Genomic DNA, 19,927 nt, shown 5'->3' with positions numbered 1-19,927 from the left:
CTTGGCATGATTGTAGCAATCAGCGTGCATTGTTATCCAGTAGTACCCAGCTCTCAATATCTTCTTCGCCATGGCGTGCCCACATGAGTGAGTTCCGAAAGAGCCTTCATGAATCTCGCGCATCAATTTTTCTGCTTCATGCTTATCCACACATCTAAGTAGGACCCCATCAAAGTTCCTTTTATACAAAACGTCTTCGTTAAGGAAGAAACGGCTTGACAATTTTCTCAATGTTTTCTTGTCCTTGTTGGATGCCCCAGGTGGGTACTTTTGAGTTTGAAGGAAAACTTGGATATCATGATACCATGGCTTGTCATCATCAATTGCTTCAGCTACAAACACATAAGCAGGTCGGTCGAGAAATTGGACATTGATTACTGGCACAGTATTGTGACCATTCACATTGATCATTGAGGATAGAGTAGCTAAAGCATCTGCCATTTGATTCTCATCGCGGGGCACATGATGTAACTCTACTTTGTTGAAGAAAGTCAGCAAACGCCTTGCATAATCTCTGTAGGGAATCAATCCAGGATGACGAGTTTCCCATTATCCTTTGATCTGGTTAATCACAAGAGCGGAATCTCCATAAATGACAATTTTCTTGATCCTCAAATCGATGGCTTCCTCGATACCCATGATGCAAGCTTCGTACTCTGCGATGTTGTTTGTGCAATCAAAACGTAACCTCGCAGTAAAAGGGATGTGAGTACCCTTAGGGGTAATGAGTACCGCACCAATTCCACTTCCATAGACATTAACAGCTCCATCAAATATCAAACCCCATTCGGATTCCGGATCAGGACCTTCACCGAACACTGGTTCGTCACAATCTTTTGCTTTTAGATACATAACCTCTTCATCTGGGAAGTCGAATTTGATTGGTTGATAGTCTTCGATTGGTTGATGAGCCAAATGTTCTGCCAAGATGCTACCTTTGATTGCTTTCTGAGTGCGATACTCGATATCATACTCGGACAATAACATCTGCCAGCGAGCAATCCTTCCAGTTAAAGCTGGCTTCTCAAATATGTACTTGATAGGATCCATCTTGGATATCAACCAAGTTGTATGATTAATCATATAATGACGGAGACGCTTGGCAGCCCAAGCTAAAGCACAACAAGTTTTCTCAAGTACAGAATATCGGGACTCACAATCAGTGAACTTCTTACTCAAATAGTAGATAGCGTGCTCTTTCTTTCCGGTTTCATCTTGTTGACCCAAAACACAGCCCATGGAATCTTCCAGTACTGTTAAATACATGATCAAAGGTCTTCCGTCAACTGGAGGAACAAGAATTGGAGGTTCTAACAGATATTCTTTGATTTGATCAAAAGCCTTCTGACAATCATCATTCCACTTCACCCCTTGATCCTTGCGGAGTAACTTGAAAATTGGTCCACATGTGGCGGTCATGTGAGAGATAAATCTGGAGATATAATTGAGTCTACCAAGAAAACCTCTGACTTGCTTCTCTGTCTTTGGAACAGGCATTTCTCTGATGGCTCTAACCTTGTCGGGATCAACTTCAATACCCTTTTGACTGACGATAAAGCCTAGGAGTTTACCAGATCTAACACCGAAAGTACATTTGTTAGGATTCAACCGGAGCTTGTACTTTCTCAACCGCTGAAACATCTTCAACAAATACTCAACATGTTCTTCTTCTGTGCCAGACTTAACAATCATATCATCTACGTAGACCTCAATTTCTTTGTGAATCATATCATGAAAGATTTTGGTCATACCCCTCTGGTAAGTGGCACCAGCATTTATCAAACCAAATGGCATCACCACATAGCAGAAAGCACCCCAGGGCGTGATGAAAGACGTCTTTTCTCTATCCTCAGGAGCCATCCTGATCTGATTGTAGCCGGAGAAACCGTCCATGAAGGAGAAAACCTTGCACTTAGCAGTGTTATCAACCAATACATCAATGTGAGGCAAAGGAAAATTATCCTTCGGACTAGCCTTGTTCAAGTCCCGATAATCAACACACATTCTGACTTTGCCATCTTTCTTTGGAACAGGCACTATGTTGGCCAACCATTGAGGATACTCTGATGTGACTAGGAAACCTGCATCAATTTGCTTTCGCACTTCCTCTTTGATCTTGAGGGCCATATCAGGATGAGATCTTCTCAATTTCTGCTTTACCGGAGGACACTCAGGCTTCAAAGGTAGTCTGTGTTCAACGACATCAGGGTCTAGACCCAGCATGTCTTTGTATGACCATGCGAATATATCAACATATTCTCTGATAAGCTCAATTACTCTTTTCTTGACAGATACATCCAACGATGCCCCAATCTTGATTTCTTTCTTGTCTTCCTCAGTACCCAGATTGATGATTTCTATCTCCTCCTGATGAGGTTGAATTGTCTTCCTTTCTTGTTCCAACATCCATTTGATCTCATTCGGGATCTCCTCATCCTCCTCTGCCACAGCCTCGTAAACCGGGACCTCAAAGTTGGGAGAAAGCATGGGGTCACTGTGTTCAACGGATTCACTTATGTTCAGTCTGCACATGATTCATGATTGATTTTAATGAGTAAATGCAGACCTTTGGTTTTGAAATTTAAAAGAAAAAGAGAATGATTTTTTTGGATTTTTGTATTACCATTTTTTCCAGAAAAAGCAACAAAAAATAAAAAGTAATAAAAGCCGTGATCGAAACGACGATTTTTATTTGTAATAAAAGTACTAGAAGCAAAACAAAGCCCTACACGATTCCACTTTCGCCTTGGGCAGAACGAAAGGAGTTTTCTTAAAAACAAAAAAACAACAAAAGACAAGACAAACACATTACTTAGAGCGGGGTGTCACAGAAGGAATGTCAACAGCAATCCAGTTGCAGCAAGCTCCTCCAGGCGTTACAAAGACCGGTGTCACTCCTCCAGGTGCATCATCTAAAATTGCATTGGTCTCTGGCGAATCATGAATGAAACCAGCACTGTGGAAAGAACCTCTGGTAGGATCGAACATCCCAGGCTTACTGTTAAGGAAACCAATTCCCTCCTTACGCTTGTTTTCTGGCAACTCCACTAGCTGACCCCAGCCTTCGGTTTTGCCTTCCTGAATTACTCTCCGGGCATCCTTCAACGAAGCCATACAAGTCTCAATCTTACCGACAGTTTCTTCGGCAGAGAACCCTTGGAATGATGGCCCGTCTGAACCACTACCACCGATAATAGAGAAAGCAGACAAATTGCTGATTAAAAAGGCCGATTCGCCACTCACAGTGATCAACTTTCCACGACTTACAAACTTCAATTTCTGATGGAGAGTAGATGTCACAGCCCCAGCGTCATGAATCCATGGTCTGCCGAGCAAACAGCTGAAAGAAGCCTGGATTTCCATGACTTGGAAAGTAACCTGAAATTCATGTGGGCCGACCGAAATTGGCAAATCTACCTCACCATACACCGATCTCCTAGTTCCATCGAAGGCCCTTACCGTCACCTTGCTAAGTCTCAAAGGAGCCTCGGAGTACGCCAATTGGTCGAGAGTTGACTTGGGCATCACATTAAGTGCAGAGCCGGTATCTATCAGGACGTTGGATAACGAGTCTGTTCTGCAAAGTACAGAGATGAGTAACGCTTGATTATGCTTATTCCCCTCCGCTGGGAGATCCTCATCACTGAAAGTCAGACTGTTACACGCGGTCACATTCCCCACAATGCTTTCGAATTGACCCAGAGTTACATCATAATCCACAAATGCCTGGTCTAGTACTTTTCTCAGGGCATCCCGATGAGCACCAGAACTTGATAACAGGGCCATGATGGAAATCTTCGCAGGAGTTTGTAACAGCTGGTCCACCACCCTGTATTCACTCTTCTTGATCAGCTTCAAGACTTCATCGGCATCCTCAAAGTCAAACTCTTTGGCCTGCTCCCCAGCTTTACCTTTACCGGCGTTTCGCTCTTTTACTGGCTCATCGACCGGAACACTAACACTCTTCGGACCCACCGTAGGAAGGATGCGGCCACTCCTCAAAATCCGGCTATTCTCTGCGATATTATCCACAGCAACAGGTGAAGTTGTCTCACTTCCGGGCTCTAGAATCGTGCCTTCATACTTGTAGGGTACAGCTTTCTGAGCAGTAGTAGGCGTGGGCCTAGGCACACAGATTACCAAGGGAGTACCAACGGGCTTTGTACTGTTAGGGTTTATCACCAGCGGCCTCCTGGCTCTGAATACCGGAGTGACAACACAGACGTCCTTGCTCACGGGTTCCCTTGTAACCACAAGTTCCCTTCTATTTAGGAGACCCTGCACATCATTCTGGACTTGTATACATCCACGAGGATCCATCGAACATATGTCACAAGCTTCATGATTGTGGTTGAAGAGAGTTGCTCTACACATTTTCACATGTATCGGTACCAGGGGAGTCTTGATATCACCTACAGAGAGAACGCGAGCCTCTTCCTGATCGTCTTGAATCATATTAACAGCAGGCCCATGAGTAGGCAGAGGATTGTTCTGAGCTACAGCATCAGGGTCGGTGAAGGTTAACTCTTTACTATTTATCAGTTTCTGAACCTCTTTCTTAAGAGCAAAACAACGCTCCACATCGTGGCCTGGTGCCCCTTGATGGTAAATACAATGAAGGTCTGGACGGTACCAGCGTGGGAGAGGGTCTGGAATGCGAGGAGGTGGTATTGTTTGGACCAGATTCTGTGCAAGTAAAGAAGGGAGCAATGCTCCATAGGTCATTGGCAAGGGGTCAAATTGTTGCCTTTGATTCTGCTGATTGTGAGGAACCTGAGGACGGGGTTGTTGCTGTGGTCTTTGTTGGTATGGTTGTTGGGAGTAATATGGTTGTTGAGGGAATTGTTGTAGGTTGTATAGTGGTTGGTATAATGGGGGGTAGTATGGTGCAGGTCCTTGAGGTCTGGGTGATTGATAGTTTGGGTTCTGGGGCGCGGTCATTTGTGGGGTGATGTTGGCAACAAAGGGGTGATTAGGGTACACGGGCTGAGGTCCTCCATGAGCCACCATGCTAACCTCTTGAGCATTCCTCTTTGGGTAACCATTCCCAAATTTCTTATTACCATTGGACGAAACCCCTGAAGAACCACCTGAAGAACCTCCCGAAACAGCTGCTCCCTTACGAGCCCACTCCTCGATACGCATTCCTGTTTCCACCAAATCAGTGAACTTCTGTGATGCACAGACAATCATCTTTTCTGAATAACAAGGGCTCAGGGTTTCATAGAACAATTCTGAAAGTTCCCTCTCATCCAAGGGAGGACGAATCTGAGCAGCTTTTTGAATGAAGCGTTGTGCGTATTCTTTGAACGATTCTTTATCTTTCTGGGTTAAGGACTGCAACTCTTTGCGACTTGGCGCCAGATAGGTATTATATTTGTATTGTTGCATGAAGGCCTCAGCCAACTGTTCAAAAGTAGTGACTCCTTTCAACCCCATGAACCAGGTATGTGCCGGACCAGTCAAACTATCCTGGAAGCAGTGAATGAGTAAGGGAACATTATTCTTGTAAGCTATCATCTTCCTAATATACATAGTTAGATGATTTTGTGGACATGTGTCCCCTTGATACTTCTCAAATACAGGCATCTTGAACTTTGGAGGTATGTTTACATCTGGTACTAAGCAAAGGTCATATATGCTTTGGACGACTGTTTCTTTCCCCCGCATATTACTCATCTTCTTCTCTAGAGCACCGAACCTTTCTTCCCAATCGATTGCTTTATCATCCCCCATTATACTGTCGGAGTGATAAATCTGCTCTTCATGTTGTGGCCCAATATGCACAATAGGACCTGCTTGAGTCATGGTAGCTTGAGGAATCGGTTGACTCATCTGGAAATGTGCCGAAGTCTGTTGACCCTGTGTGACAGGCATTTCAATAGTGCCTGGACCAAAACCCCCGTTGGTTGCAATCGGCATGCCCCAAGGGTAGCCTGAAGGCATGGAAAACTGAGGAGTAGCAAAGGGACCCTGGGGGCCAAGAGGACGGAAGCCTGAGTTGCCCATAGTTGCCATATTACCAGAAGAAAAATCAGTCATCAGAGGCTGGGTGAGACCGATAGTTGTAGTAGTAGTCGGAGATGGTTGCGGGGGACCCTCAGGTGCAGCTGTGACGACCACAACAGGAGTTAAATTGGAGATTGCTGCTTGCTCTCTCTCAGCCATCATAGTTTCCATCATAAGTGCCATTCTTTCCATCTCCCCCTTGAGGTTAACCAGTTCCTCTCTGAGCTGAGCGTTTTCCTGTTCTACCGCTAACATCCTTTTCTTGATATGAGCTCGAGTGTTGTGAATGCGAGTGGGTTTGTACTGAATACGCCGGGCCACTTTGCTTTTCTGAGGCAGAAATGAGGAGAGTATGAGACTTGGATTTTGATACTTTTTATGAATGCAATATGATGCATGATATGCTATATGCCAAAATATGCAATTTTTATATATATTTTTTTTATTTTTATTGAAGGACCTATAGAAGCAGTTTTGTAAACATACCAACCTAAACAAATCATAAAAAAACAAAGTTGAATACAAGATAATTCCCTTTCTAACAACAAAGCCAAGAGATAAACTTTCAAAGTAAAACAAGATAATTCCCTTTCTAACAACAAAGCCAAGGGATAAACTTTGAAAATAAAACAAGATAATTCCCTTTCAACAAAGTGAACCAAGGGATAGACTCCGTAACTACACAAAAACATCAAAAACAAACTGAAAGACTCTCAAGCCTCTGAACCGAGCTACTCCTCAAAATCAGAATGCGGCCCATCAAAGAGATCCATACGTTTCTTCTTCCGCCCGGGAATTTGATCAAGCGCGGCATCTTTCTCCTTGATACTCTTTTTCAGCTGGGCGATTATCACATCTTTCTTGTGGCTATCATAGGCTTCTTGCTCTAGTAGGGCCATCACAGCCTCATACTCCTGATCCTTCTTGCGGTACTTCATTTCCCATATGGACTTCTCACGCCTTTCGATATCCAACTGCTTTTGATACCCTTCTAAGGACTCGGGAGGTAAAGGTAAAGGTATAGCTGGGACGGTTGATGTTGCAATCCTTTGTCGTGGGTATGGCATCTTCAATTTATTGGCTCGATCAATAACCCATTGGACATAAACTTCATGGGCGATAACCGATCTCTTTCCTAACTGATTCTTATCTTTCTTGACAATGGAATACCAAGCTTTCTCGAACTGCACTCTTTGATTTGCATCATCTTTTTTGTAGAGGAAGAAATCCCTATCTAGGATGAGGTACACAGGCTTCATCTCCATATAATACCCAAACTGTCGTCTCGCAAGAATTGGGCTGTAGCTAATTCCTCCCTGCGTACCAAGAAGAGGTACATCGTTGAAGTCACCACAACTGTCAATAATAAACTCTAGGTCACAAGATGGGTTGAACCAGATTATGTCCTTTGGGGTCCAAGTCATGAGCTTTTGGGACCAAGGGATAGGTTCTGGTCTAATACTGGGACGGGGTAAGTGTGAAGTAATCCAGCGGTGGAGTAAAGGTGTACAACAGACGATGGTCTCCTTTCCATGACTAGTGCGATCATGAATAGCAACATACGTGTCAGCGAGTAAAACAGGAATCGGGTTTTGGGTTAAGAAGATCCGTATGGCATTCATGTCAACAAACTTGTCAACTTTCGGGAAGAGGACTATGCCATAGATAAGCAGGGCAAGGATAGACTCAAAATCATCGGTTTTGGATTTCTCGAAACAAGTGGTGGCCTTTTGGTGAAGGAAGTTGTAAGGTAAGCATGGGAGACCGTCTTTGGTTGTGAACTTACCGTCTTTGGTTGTGAACTTGTCTTTTATGTCGGCTACTTCAAGGTGAAGGGCTTTTGCGATGGTAGGGATTTTAGGAATGGGCCCAAAGGCATGAAAGGGTACTTCATCGAGCACCGGTAAACCAACCCAATGGGAATACTCCTCTAGAGTTGGGAAGAGCTGAAAGTCTGGGAATGTGAAGCCATGGTAAATCGGATCATAGAACTGGACCAAAGTATTGAGAAGCATTACATCCACTTTTGTCTTGAGAATGTCGAGTAAATTACCATACCGCTCCTGAAAATGACCCGGATTTTTCAACATCTTCGTCAAACCCCTCAAACCCTCTAAACTCTCTGTATCCGGTGCCTTGAATTTATACCCGTGGGTCCTCCTTCCAACAACCTCCATAACCTATGATGTTTATAAAAAAACCTATATAAGTCCTTCAATATTTCAATGGATGAGAAAATATGTTTATGAATGAATGCATGTATGTATGATAATGCTCAAGTACATAGAATACATGGTGAGGGTAAGTTCCACAATGTTGGAGTCAAGGGTAACAACGCCATTTGGTAAGGACTATGGTTTAAATTGCACTTGTAACAAGGGTTCTACCGAGGTTCCCAAAGTCATTGACCACTTCCGAATATTATCGGATACCGAGAAAACACCCGGTCCAACAACGTTCGTAGGAAAGTCTCATTTGAGTGTAGTATCGCGTGTCGACTAATTCCGAGAAAACACTCAGTTAGCCACCGCACTACATCCTAAAAGGCCAAGATGGGTTAAGGGTTACTAAAGGTCCTTAGCTTCAATGGAAACTTAAGAGTAATAAAGTCTAAACGTGAAAACACACGCCGACATATATCACATCAAGCTCCTCCGCTAAGTGTGGTTATCTCACATGTGTCAAGACACGAGTATACTCTCGGTATGCCACTATGAGTTTACCACTCCTATCTTATATTTCCCTCGAGCTCGGGTGTAGAGCTTATTTTCTCACCCCTCACGTAATAAGGTAAACATGTAAGCAAATATTTACAAAGTATAAACAAGTAATAAAGCACAAAATAAAGAAAGTAAGGTGGGTTTAACCCGCGTAGGATCTAATATCCCCAGTGAAGTCGCCATTTCTGTGCTCACGATTTTCGGATGTCAAACCATTAATTGATTTGAATCGTCAATCTTTGAACTCTCGATTTTTATTCTTGGGAAGGGAAAAAATGAGTAAAAACCCCTTCGAGACTTTGGATTCGGGGGTTGGTTACGCGAAGGGAAGGTGCTAGCACCCTAAGCGTCTATGGTATTCCATAGGAACCTCTTACCTAGATTATCTTGTGCTAACTTTGTTGCTTATTTGAAAAAAATTATTACCTAAAATCTAAGTGAAAGAATGGAGGGAGAAGAAGTATGTTTTTGGTTATTTTTATTTGATTTGGAAGGACGAATCCTCTGCCTACGTACCCTTTTTGGGAAAGGGATCAAAACCGACGTAGTTCCACTCAAGAATTTCTTTGGTGGGTTAGGTTGATTTTAAGATTTTTTTGAAAATGGGTTTTAAGAAGAGAAAGAGGCCTCAAGGCATGAGATAAAGAAAACAAGTGAGGTTGATTGATTTTAAAATTTAAAAATGGTTGAAGTTGAATTAAGATTGATTGAGAGTTTGATTAAGAAAATAAAGAGAAAATGTTGTTAAGAAAATGATTTTTGAAGTTTTGCATATTTGATTTTTTTTTAAGAAAATTGATTTTTCTAAACTAACGTAACGTCGTAAAAGCGAATGGAAAGCGGTAAATAAATTGTGGTAGTGTCGGTGCAAGTGTCGGTGCTTGTGTTACCTAGATTATTACATCAATTCCTAAATACAACCCTAAGGTCTTTATGCCAAAATAAAAATGCAAGAAATAAAATTACATCAATTCCCTATTTATACACACTAAATCAATGACAAAATAAGATGATGAGAAAATTAAATGTGCATGCTATGATTCAAGACAAAAATTAAATCGTTAGTAAGCATAAGAAATATCATGGTGAATGAGACATAAGAAATAAAAAGCAAGGAATAAAGACAAGCAACAATTAAGATCATCATATAAGAAATAAATAAAAAAAATTTAAAAGAAAACAAATAGGATGGATTTTAAAAATTAGAGAAAATTAAGATAATAAGAACAATATTTTTGGAATTTTTAAAAGCATTAAAATGTCAAAAAAAAGTGTAAAAAGTATTAAAAAATGATAAAGAACAATTAATTAAAAAAAAAAAACAAAATTGGCTCAGCAGGATCTAATCTGGACCGTTGGATGAATCCAGAGGTCCAGATCTGAATCCCAAGATCTCATCACAGCCATAGGATCTAAGATCCAACGGTTCTGAAAATAAACAGAAAAAAGGGAAGGATATACTGGAAGCACAGTGACCGTCAGATCAACGATCTGACGGTCCAAACAGAAACTACACTACATTCACGCAGAATAACACACACATGATCCAAGATCAAGAGACACAGGAGCCCTCAGATCAAGGAATGATCCAGATACAAGGGCTGTAACGCGATGGAGCACTGAATTGCAATATGCGCATGTGCACAAGACCAAACCAAAAAAAAGAAAGCACTATAAAAGGGTTTTAACAAAAAAACACAACACAAATCACACAATTCCTCTTTCTAAAAAAACCTAGAGAGAGAAGCTCCCCCTTCACTCTACAAAGCTCGCCGGAGAAGAAGGTGGGGGAGGGGCGGCCGGAGCTGCTCCGGCGCGGTGGTCGGCCGGAGCGCCGCCGCACCGGAGTTTTTTTTTTGCTTTTTTTTCGAAAAAATTTACATCAAATCACTCCTCTTCCCTTCCTCTACTCGAATCCGGACTCATAATTTCGAAAACATGCGCCGAAAATCCTAGATCTACAAATGAAGGTGTGAAAATTTTTTTACCTCTTTTTTCGGTCTCCTTCTCTCCTTTGAATCCGGTTCGCCTCTCTTTTCTCCTTTTCGATCCGGTTCCGTTTCTTTCCATTCTGGTTCGGTCCGGTTCCGTTTCTTTCCGTTCTGGTTCGGTCCGGTTCGGTTTTGGCTTGTTTATGCTTGTTTGTGATTTGTGTGGTTATATGAATGGATTTGAGGTTTTGGCAAAGTTTTGGTGTTGCTGGATTTTTCCTATGAACCCATGAATGTTCTTCTTAAACTCATGCTATTTTCTTTGTAATTTTTGTGCTTGATTTGAAAAAGGGTTGGAAAAGTAGAAAATTAGGGTTTGTGAATTGATGCTGATTTTTTCTGACGTGAACAGTGATTTTCGGCCCATTTCCCAATGATTGGACAGTGTATTTATAGTGACAAAATAGGGTTGGCTCTGGTACAGATCAAAGACCAAAATACCCCTGTTGGTGACTTGGGGACAAAGACTTAACAAATAAAATAAAAATAAAGAAAAAGGAAAAGAAAAGATGGAAGAAAGAAAGAAAGTCACGTGACTTTCCTTTCTTTGTTTGTTTTTTCTTCTTTTTTTTTAAAAAATAATAAAATAAAGAAAAAAATAATAATAAATAAAAAAACAAATAAAATAAAAATAAAATATTAATTAAATAAAAAGGTCTCTTCGAAATTTGACATGAGGTACTTCAAAGTATCCTCCCTGCCGAAATTTTGATTGAAATGATTAAAAAGACACGCCTTTTAAAAATACAATTAGACATTTTAAAATGACTTGCCTGTTATGACATAAAAAGATTATAAAATGCGTTATAAAAATGCAAATGGAGTGATTTTAAATGTTGTAAAAAATGCAAGCGAGGACTTAAATGCAAAATGAAAGTTTTTAAATGATTAATGACGAAAAACACGAGTTTTAAAAGGTAAAAAAAACGAATAAAAGAGAAACTGGACTATTATAAAATGTGGACAAAAAAGATTTCAAATGGTCCAAATTTGGGGTATGACAGGATCCACATAAACTTGCATTGGCTTTTTAGTTTTTTCCCTACACTTCAACCTTCCCTCAATGAGAGCCTTCTGCACATAATCCTTGAAACGAGTACAACGAGATAAGTCATGGCCTAAAAACCCATGGAATTTACAAAATCCTCTCTTTTTCGTATGCTCTAACGGAGGCGGTTTCATGTTTTTTGGCCGTAAAGTAATGCCATCAGTGACTAAAAGATCGAAGATCTCTTCACTTCTAGAATCATCGAGAGTATATGTTTTAGGAGGATATTTGTCGTTTTTAGGTTCTTCAGGATTTTTTCCATTCGATGGCCTTTAGTAGTTTGCAGGCATAGGGCGGTCCATCTTTTAATTCTGCAAGATTAATTTCATTATCTTCGACAATATCTGATCCCCAATTGAATTATGGGTCACTGTCTCCTGTGTTTACGTAGGCATCCTTCTCCCTTTTAGGGAACTTGTTTGTCGGAGATTTTTCAGCCTTAAGCCTCTCGACTTGTTGGACTCTGTCTGCCAGCTGTGCCATATCTCTAAGGTATTAAGTATCCAACTTCATTCAAACAGAATAATCTAGGCCGCCTACGGCCATTTCAACCAATTCTTGTTTCGGCACTGATGTGAAGCATATTGCCTTAAGAAGACGGAATCTGTTCAGATAATTGTCTATTGACTTATCCGTTTTACGTCGAACGCTAACCAGTTCTTCCGAACTAATGTTGGATTGAGCCATGTAGAATTGTTAATGGAAAGCCTTTTCTAATTGATTCCAACTAAAAATGGAATGGGGAGGCACTCTTTTCACCCATTTGGTTGGTCGGGCGGAATAGCCAGATTTTTTGCCCCCTGAAAGGATCCAAGTATCTATAGGGGATCCTGCAGGTGGATTAAATGTTTTCTTATGATTCCTGCCTGGACGTTCTCTAAGGATTTCATCTTGTATGAGACACCTCTCTTGCCGAAACCGAACTTTGAGCGGTTGTCAACCCATCCTCCCTTGCGCTTTCTCTTTGGTTGAAAACCTTCGACAGACTTTGCAGCTTTTTTGTTAAAGATTGCATTGCACCTTGGACAAATCGTGGCATTGGTGTTAGAGATCTTGCACCTATTTAAAAAATCAATTAGATTTTCCTCAGCCTTAGGGAATGCCACCTTCACCTTTTCAGCAAACTGGTCCTCCGTAACCATTGCATTCTCAGATGGATGGTCCTCAGTAACCATTTTAACATTAGCTTGTGGATTTTCTTTGAGTGCCTGCGCTTTGATAGGGAGTTCGCTATCAAATTCTTCTGCAACATCTACCATGTTTATACCAATCACTTCGGTGTACATGGAGTCAACTTTCTGAACGGGATCCACATCAACTTGCATTGGCTTTTTAGTTTTTTCCCTACACTTCAACCTTCCCTCAATGAGAGCCTTCTGCACATAATCCTTGAAACGAGTACAACGAGATAAGTTATGGCCTAAAAACCCATGGAATTTACAAAATCCTCTCTTTTTCGTATGCTCTAACGGAGGTGGTTTCATGTTTTTTGGCCGTAAAGTAATGCCATCAGTGACTAAAAGATCGAAGATCTCTTCACTTTTAGAATCATCGAGAGTATATGTTTTAGGAGGATATTTGTCGTTTTTAGGTTCTTCAGGATTTTTTCCATTCGATGGCCTTTAGTAGTTTGCAGGCATAGGGCGGTCCATCTTTTAATTCTGCAAGATTAATTTCATTATCTTCGACAGTATCTGATCCCCAATTGAATTATGGGTCACTGTCTCCTGTGTTTACGTAGGCATCCTTCTCCCTTTTAGGGAACTTGTTTGTCGGGGCTTTTTCAACCTTAAGCCTCTCGACTTGTCGGACTCTGTCTGCCAGCTGTGCCATATCTCTAAGGTATTAAGTATCCAACTTCTTTCAAACACAATAATCTAGGCCGCCTGCGGCCATTTCAACCAATTCTTGTTTCGGCACTGATGTGAAGCATATTGCCTTAAGAAGACGGAATCTGTTCAGATAATTGTCTATTGACTCATCCGTTTTACGTCGAACGCTAACCAGTTCTTTCAAACTAATGTTGGATTGAGCCATGTAGAATTGTTAATGGAAAGCATTTTCTAATTGATTCCAACTAAAAATGGAATGGGGAGGCACTCTTTTCACCCATTTGGTTGGTCGGGCGGAATAGCCAGATTTTTTGCCCCCTGAAAGGATCCAAGTATCTATAGGGGATCCTGCAGGTGGATTAAATGTTTTCTTATGATTCCTGCCTGGACGTTCTCTAAGGATTTCATCTTGTATGAGACACCTCTCTTGCCGAAACCGAACTTTGAGCGGTTGTCAACCCATCCTCCCTTGCGCTTTCTCTTTGGTTGTAAACCTTCGACAGACTTTGCAGCTTTTTTGTTAAAGATTGCATTGCACCTTGGACAAATCGTGGCATTGGTGTTAGAGATCTTGCACCTATTTAAAAAATCAATTAGATTTTCCTCAGCCTTAGGGAATGCCACCTTCACCTTTTCAGCAAACTGGTCCTCCGTAACCATTGCATTCTCAGATGGATGGTCCTCAGTAACCATTTTAACATTAGCTTGTGGATTTTCTTTGAGTGCCTGCGCTTTGATAGGGAGTTCGCTATCAAATTCTTCTGCAACATCTACCATCTTTATACCAATCACTTCGGTGTACATGGAGTCAACTTTCTGAACGGGATCCACATCAACTTGCATTGGCTTTTTAGTTTTTTCCCTACACTTCAACCTTCCCTCAATGAGAGCCTTCTGCACATAATCCTTGAAACGAGTACAACGAGATAAGTTATGGCCTAAAAACCCATGGAATTTACAAAATCCTCTCTTTTTCGTATGCTCTAACGGAGGCGGTTTCATGTTTTTTGGCCGTAAAGTAATGCCATCAGTGACTAAAAGATCGAAGATCTCTTCACTTTTAGAATCATCGAGAGTATATGTTTTAGGAGGATATTTGTCGATTTTAGGTTCTTCAGGATTTTTTCCATTCGATGGCCTTTAGTAGTTTGCAGGCATAGGGCGGTCCATCTTTTAATTCTGCAAGATTAATTTCATTATCTTCGACAGTATCTGATCCCCAATTGAATTATGGGTCACTGTCTCCTGTGTTTACGTAGGCATCCTTCTCCCTTTTAGGGAACTTGTTTGTCGGGGCTTTTTCAAGCTTAAGCCTCTCGACTTGTCGGACTCTGTCTGCCAGCTGTGCCATATCTCTAAGGTATTAAGTATCCAACTTCTTTCAAACACAATAATCTAGGCCGCCTGCGGCCATTTCAACCAATTCTTGTTCCGGCACTGATGTGAAGCATATTGCCTTAAGAAGACGGAATCTGTTCAGATAATTGTCTATTGACTCATCCGTTTTACGTCAAACGCTAACCAGTTCTTTCAAACTAATGTTGGATTGAGCCATGTAGAATTGTTAATGGAAAGCCTTTTCCAATTGATTCCAACTAAAAATGGAATGGGGAGGCACTCTTTTCACCCATTTGGTTGGTCGGGCGGAATAGCCAGATTTTTTGCCCCCTGAAAAGATCCAAGTATCTATAGGGGATCCTGTAGGTGGATTAAATGTCTTCTTATGATTCCTGCCTGGACGATTCTCTGAGGATTTCATCCTGTATGAGACACCTCTCTTGCCGAAACCGAACTTTGAGCGATTGTCAACCCATCCTCCCTTGCGCTTTCTCTTTGGTTGAAAACCTTCGACAGACTTTGCAGCTTTTTTGTCAAAGATTGCACTGCACCTTGGACAAAGCGTGCCATTGGTGTTAGAGATCTTGCACCTATTTAAAAAATCAATTAGATTTTCCTCAGCCTTAGGGAATGCCACCTTCACCTTTTCAGCAAACTGGTCCTCAGTAACCATTGCATTCTCAGATTGATGGTCCTCAGTAACCATCTCAACATTAGCTTGTGGATTTTCTTTGAGTGCCTGCGCTTTGATAGGGAGTTCGCTGTCAAATTCTTCTGCAATATCTACCATGTTTATACCAATCACTTCGGTGTACATGGAGTCAACTTTCTGAAAGGGATCCACATCATATTGCATTGGCTTTTTAGTTTTTTCCCTATACTTCAACCTTCCCTCAATGAGAGCCTTCTGCACATAATCCTTGAAACGAGTACAACGAGATAAGTTATGGCCTAAAAACCCATGGAATTTACAAAATCCTCTCTTTTTCCTATGCTCTAACGGAGGCGGTTTCATGTTTTTTGGCCGTAAAGTAATGCCATCAGTGACTAAAAGATCGAAGATCTCTTCACTTTTAGAAACATCGAAAGTATATGTCTTACGAGGATATTTGTCGTTTTTAGGTTCTTCAGAATTTTTTCCATTCGATGGCCTTTAGTATTTTGCAGGCATAGGGCGGTCCATCTTTTAATTCTGCAAGATTAGTTTCATTATCTTCGACAGTATCTGATCCCCAATTGAATTATGGGTCACTGTCTCCTGTGTTTACGTAGGCATCCTTCTCCCTTTTAGGGAACTTGTTTGTCGGGGCTTTTTCAACCTTAAGCCTCTCGACTTATCGGACTCTGTCTGCCAGCTGTGCCATATCTCTAAGGTATTGAGTATCCAACTTCTTTCAAACAGAATAATCTAGGCCACCTGCGGCCATTTCAACCAATTCTTGTTCCGGCACTGATGTGAAGCATATTGCCTTAAGAAGACGGAATCTGTTCAAATAATTGTCTATTGACTCATCCGTTTTACGTCGAACGTTAACCAATTCTTTCAAACTAATGTTGGATTGAGCCATGTAGAATTGTTAATGGAAAGCCTTTTCCAATTGATTCCAACTAAAAATGGAATGGGGAGGCACTCTTTTCACCCATTTGGTTGGTCGGGCGGAATAGCCAGATTTTTTGCCCCCTGAAAAGATCCAAGTATCTATAGGGGATCCTGTAGGTGGATTAAATGTCTTCTTATGATTCCTGCCTGGACGATTCTCTGAGGATTTCATCTTGTATGAGACACCTCTCTTGCCGAAACCGAACTTTGAGCGATTGTCAACCCATCCTCCCTTGCGCTTTCTCTTTAGTTGAAAACCTTCGACAGACTTTGCAGCTTTTTTGTCAAAGATTGCACTGCACCTTGGACAAAGCGTGGCATTGGTGTTAGAGATCTTGCACCTATTTAAAAAATCAATTAGATTTACCTCAACCTTAGGGAATGCCACCTTCACCTTTTCAGCAAACTGGTCCTCCGTAACCATTGCATTCTCAGATTGATGGTCCTCAGTAACCATCTCAACATTAGCTTGTGGATTTTCTTTGAGTGCCTGCGCTTTGATAGGGAGTTCGCTGTCAAATTCTTCTGCAATATCTGCCATGTTTATAGCAATCACTTCGGTGTACATGGAGTCAACTTTCTGAGAGGGATCCACATCATATTGCATTGGCTTTTTAGTTTTTTCCCTATACTTCAACCTTCCCTCAATGAGAGCCTTCTGCACATAATCCTTGAAACGAGTACAACGAGATAAGTTATGGCCTAAAAACCCATGGAATTTACAAAATCCTCTCTTTTTCCTATGCTCTAACGGAGGCGGTTTCATGTTTTTTGGCCGTAAAGTAATGCCATCAGTGACTAAAAGATCGAAGATCTCTTCACTTTTAGAATCATCAAAAGTATATGTTTTAGGAGGATATTTGTCGTTTTTAGGTTCTTCAGGATTTTTTCCATTCGATGGCCTTTAGTAGTTTGCAGGCATAGGGCGGTCCATCTTTTAATTCTGCAAGATTAATTTCATTATCTTCGACAGTATCTGATCCCCAATTGAATTATGAGCCACTATCTCCTCTGTTTACGTAGGCATCCTTCTCCCTTTTAGGGAACTTGTTTGTCGGGGCTTTTTCAGCCTTAAGCCTCTCGACTTGTCGGACTCTGTCTGCCAGCTGTGCCATATCTCTAAGGTATTGAGTATCCAACTTCTTTCAAACAGAATAATCTAGGCCGCCTGCGGCCATTTCAACCAATTCTTGTTTCGGCACTGATGTGAAGCATATTGCCTTAAGAAGACGGAATCTGTTCAGATAATTGTCTATTGACTCATCCGTTTTACGTCGAACGCTAACCAGTTCTTTCAAACTAATGTGGGATTGAGCCGAGTAGAATTGTTAATGGACAGCCTTTTCCAATTGATTCCAACTAAAAATGGAATGGGGAGGCACTCTTTTCACCCATTTGGTTGGTCGGGCAGAATAGCCAGATTTTTTGCCCCCTGAGAAGATCCAAGTATCTATAGGGGATCCTGCAGGTGGAGTAAATGTCTTCTTATGATTCCTGCCTGGACGATTCTCTAAGGATTTCATCTTGTATGAGACACCTCTCTTGCCAAAACCGAACTTTGAGCGGTTGTCAACCCATCCTCCCTTGCGCTTTCTCTTTGGTTGAAAACCTTCGACAGACTTTGCAGCTTTTTTGTCAAAGATTGCACTGCACCTTGGACAAAGCGTGCCATTGGTGTTAGAGATCTTGCACCTATTTAAAAAATCAATTAGATTTTCCTCAGCCTTAGGGAATGCCACCTTCACCTTTTCAGCAAACTGGTCCTCAGTAACCATTGCATTCTCAGATTGATGGTCCTCAGTAACCATCTCAACATTAGCTTGTGGATTTTCTTTGAGTGCCTGCGCTTTGATAGGGAGTTCGCTGTCAAATTCTTCTGCAATATCTACCATGTTTATACCAATCACTTCGGTGTACATGGAGTCAACTTTCTGAAAGGGATCCACATCATATTGCATTGGCTTTTTAGTTTTTTCCCTAAACTTCAACCTTCCCTCAATGAGAGCCTTCTGCACATAATCCTTGAAACGAGTACAACGAGATAAGTTATGGCCTAAAAACCCATGGAATTTACAAAATCCTCTCTTTTTCCTATGCTCTAACGGAGGTGGTTTCATGTTTTTTGGCCGTAAAGTAATGCCATCAGTGACTAAAAGATCGAAGATCTCTTCACTTTTAGAATCATCGAGAGTATATGTTTTAGGAGGATATTTGTCGTTTTTAGGTTCTTCAGGATTTTTTCCATTCGATGGCCTTTAGTAGTTTGCAGGCATAGGGCGGTCCATCTTTTAATTCTGCAAGATTAATTTCATTATCTTCGACAGTATCTGATCCCCAATTGAATTATGGGTCACTGTCTCCTGTGTTTACGTAGGCATCCTTCTCCCTTTTAGGGAACTTGTTTGTCGGGGCTTTTTCAACCTTAAGCCTCTCGACTTGTCGGACTCTGTCTGCCAGCTGTGCCATATCTCTAAGGTATTAAGTATCCAACTTCTTTCAAACACAATAATCTAGGCCGCCTGCGGCCATTTCAACCAATTCTTGTTTCGGCACTGATGTGAAGCATATTGCCTTAAGAAGACGGAATCTGTTCAGATAATTGTCTATTGACTCATCCGTTTTACGTCGAACGCTAACCAGTTCTTTCAAACTAATGTTGGATTGAGCCATGTAGAATTGTTAATGGAAAGCATTTTCTAATTGATTCCAACTAAAAATGGAATGGGGAGGCACTCTTTTCACCCATTTGGTTGGTCGGGCGGAATAGCCAGATTTTTTGCCCCATGAAAGGATCCAAGTATCTATAGGGGATCCTGCAGGTGGATTAAATGTTTTCTTATGATTCCTGCCTGGACGTTCTCTAAGGATTTCATCTTGTATGAGACACCTCTCTTGCCGAAACCGAACATTGAGCGATTGTCAACCCATCCTCCCTTGCGCTTTCTCTTTGGTTGAAAACCTTCGACAGACTTTGCAGCTTTTTTGTCAAAGATTGCAGTGCACCTTGGACAAAGTGTGGCATTGGTGTTAGAGATCTTGCACCTTTTTAAAAAATCAATTAGATTTTCCTCAGCCTTAGGGAATGCCACCTTCACTTTTTCAGCAAACTGGTCCTCAGTAACCATTGCATTCTCAGATTGATGGTCCTCAGTAACCATCTCAACATTAGCTTGTGGATTTTCTTTGAGTGCCTGCGCTTTGATAGGGAGTTCGCTGTTAAATTCTTCTGCAATGTCTACCATGTTTATACCAATCACTTTGGTGTACATGGAGTCAACTTTCTGAAACGGATCCACATCATATTGCATTGGCTTTTTAGTTTTTTCCCTAAACTTCATCCTTCCCTCAATGAGAGCCTTCTGCACATAATCCTTGAAACGAGTACAACG

At 41.3% G+C, this 19,927-nt stretch overlaps 1 protein-coding gene across 1 annotated transcript; it reads right to left on the bottom strand.

Moving 5' to 3' along the window:
• Positions 1–549: 549 nt before the first annotated feature.
• Positions 550–6,264, bottom strand: LOC120578350 (uncharacterized). Its single transcript, XM_039831031.1, has 5 exons — positions 2,813–6,264; positions 2,161–2,524; positions 1,752–2,115; positions 1,141–1,559; positions 550–1,050 (listed from the first exon to the last, which is right to left on the bottom strand). The coding sequence occupies exons 1-5, from the start codon at positions 6,262–6,264 to the stop codon at positions 550–552; spliced, it is 5,100 nt and encodes a 1,699-aa protein (XP_039686965.1).
• Between the last annotated feature and the right edge of the window lie 13,663 nt (positions 6,265–19,927).

Source organism: Medicago truncatula, chromosome 2 (assembly GCF_003473485.1).
Source record: "Medicago truncatula cultivar Jemalong A17 chromosome 2, MtrunA17r5.0-ANR, whole genome shotgun sequence".
Taxonomy (NCBI): Eukaryota; Viridiplantae; Streptophyta; class Magnoliopsida; order Fabales; family Fabaceae; genus Medicago; species Medicago truncatula.
This window is presented reverse-complemented; position numbering and strand designations above follow the sequence as displayed.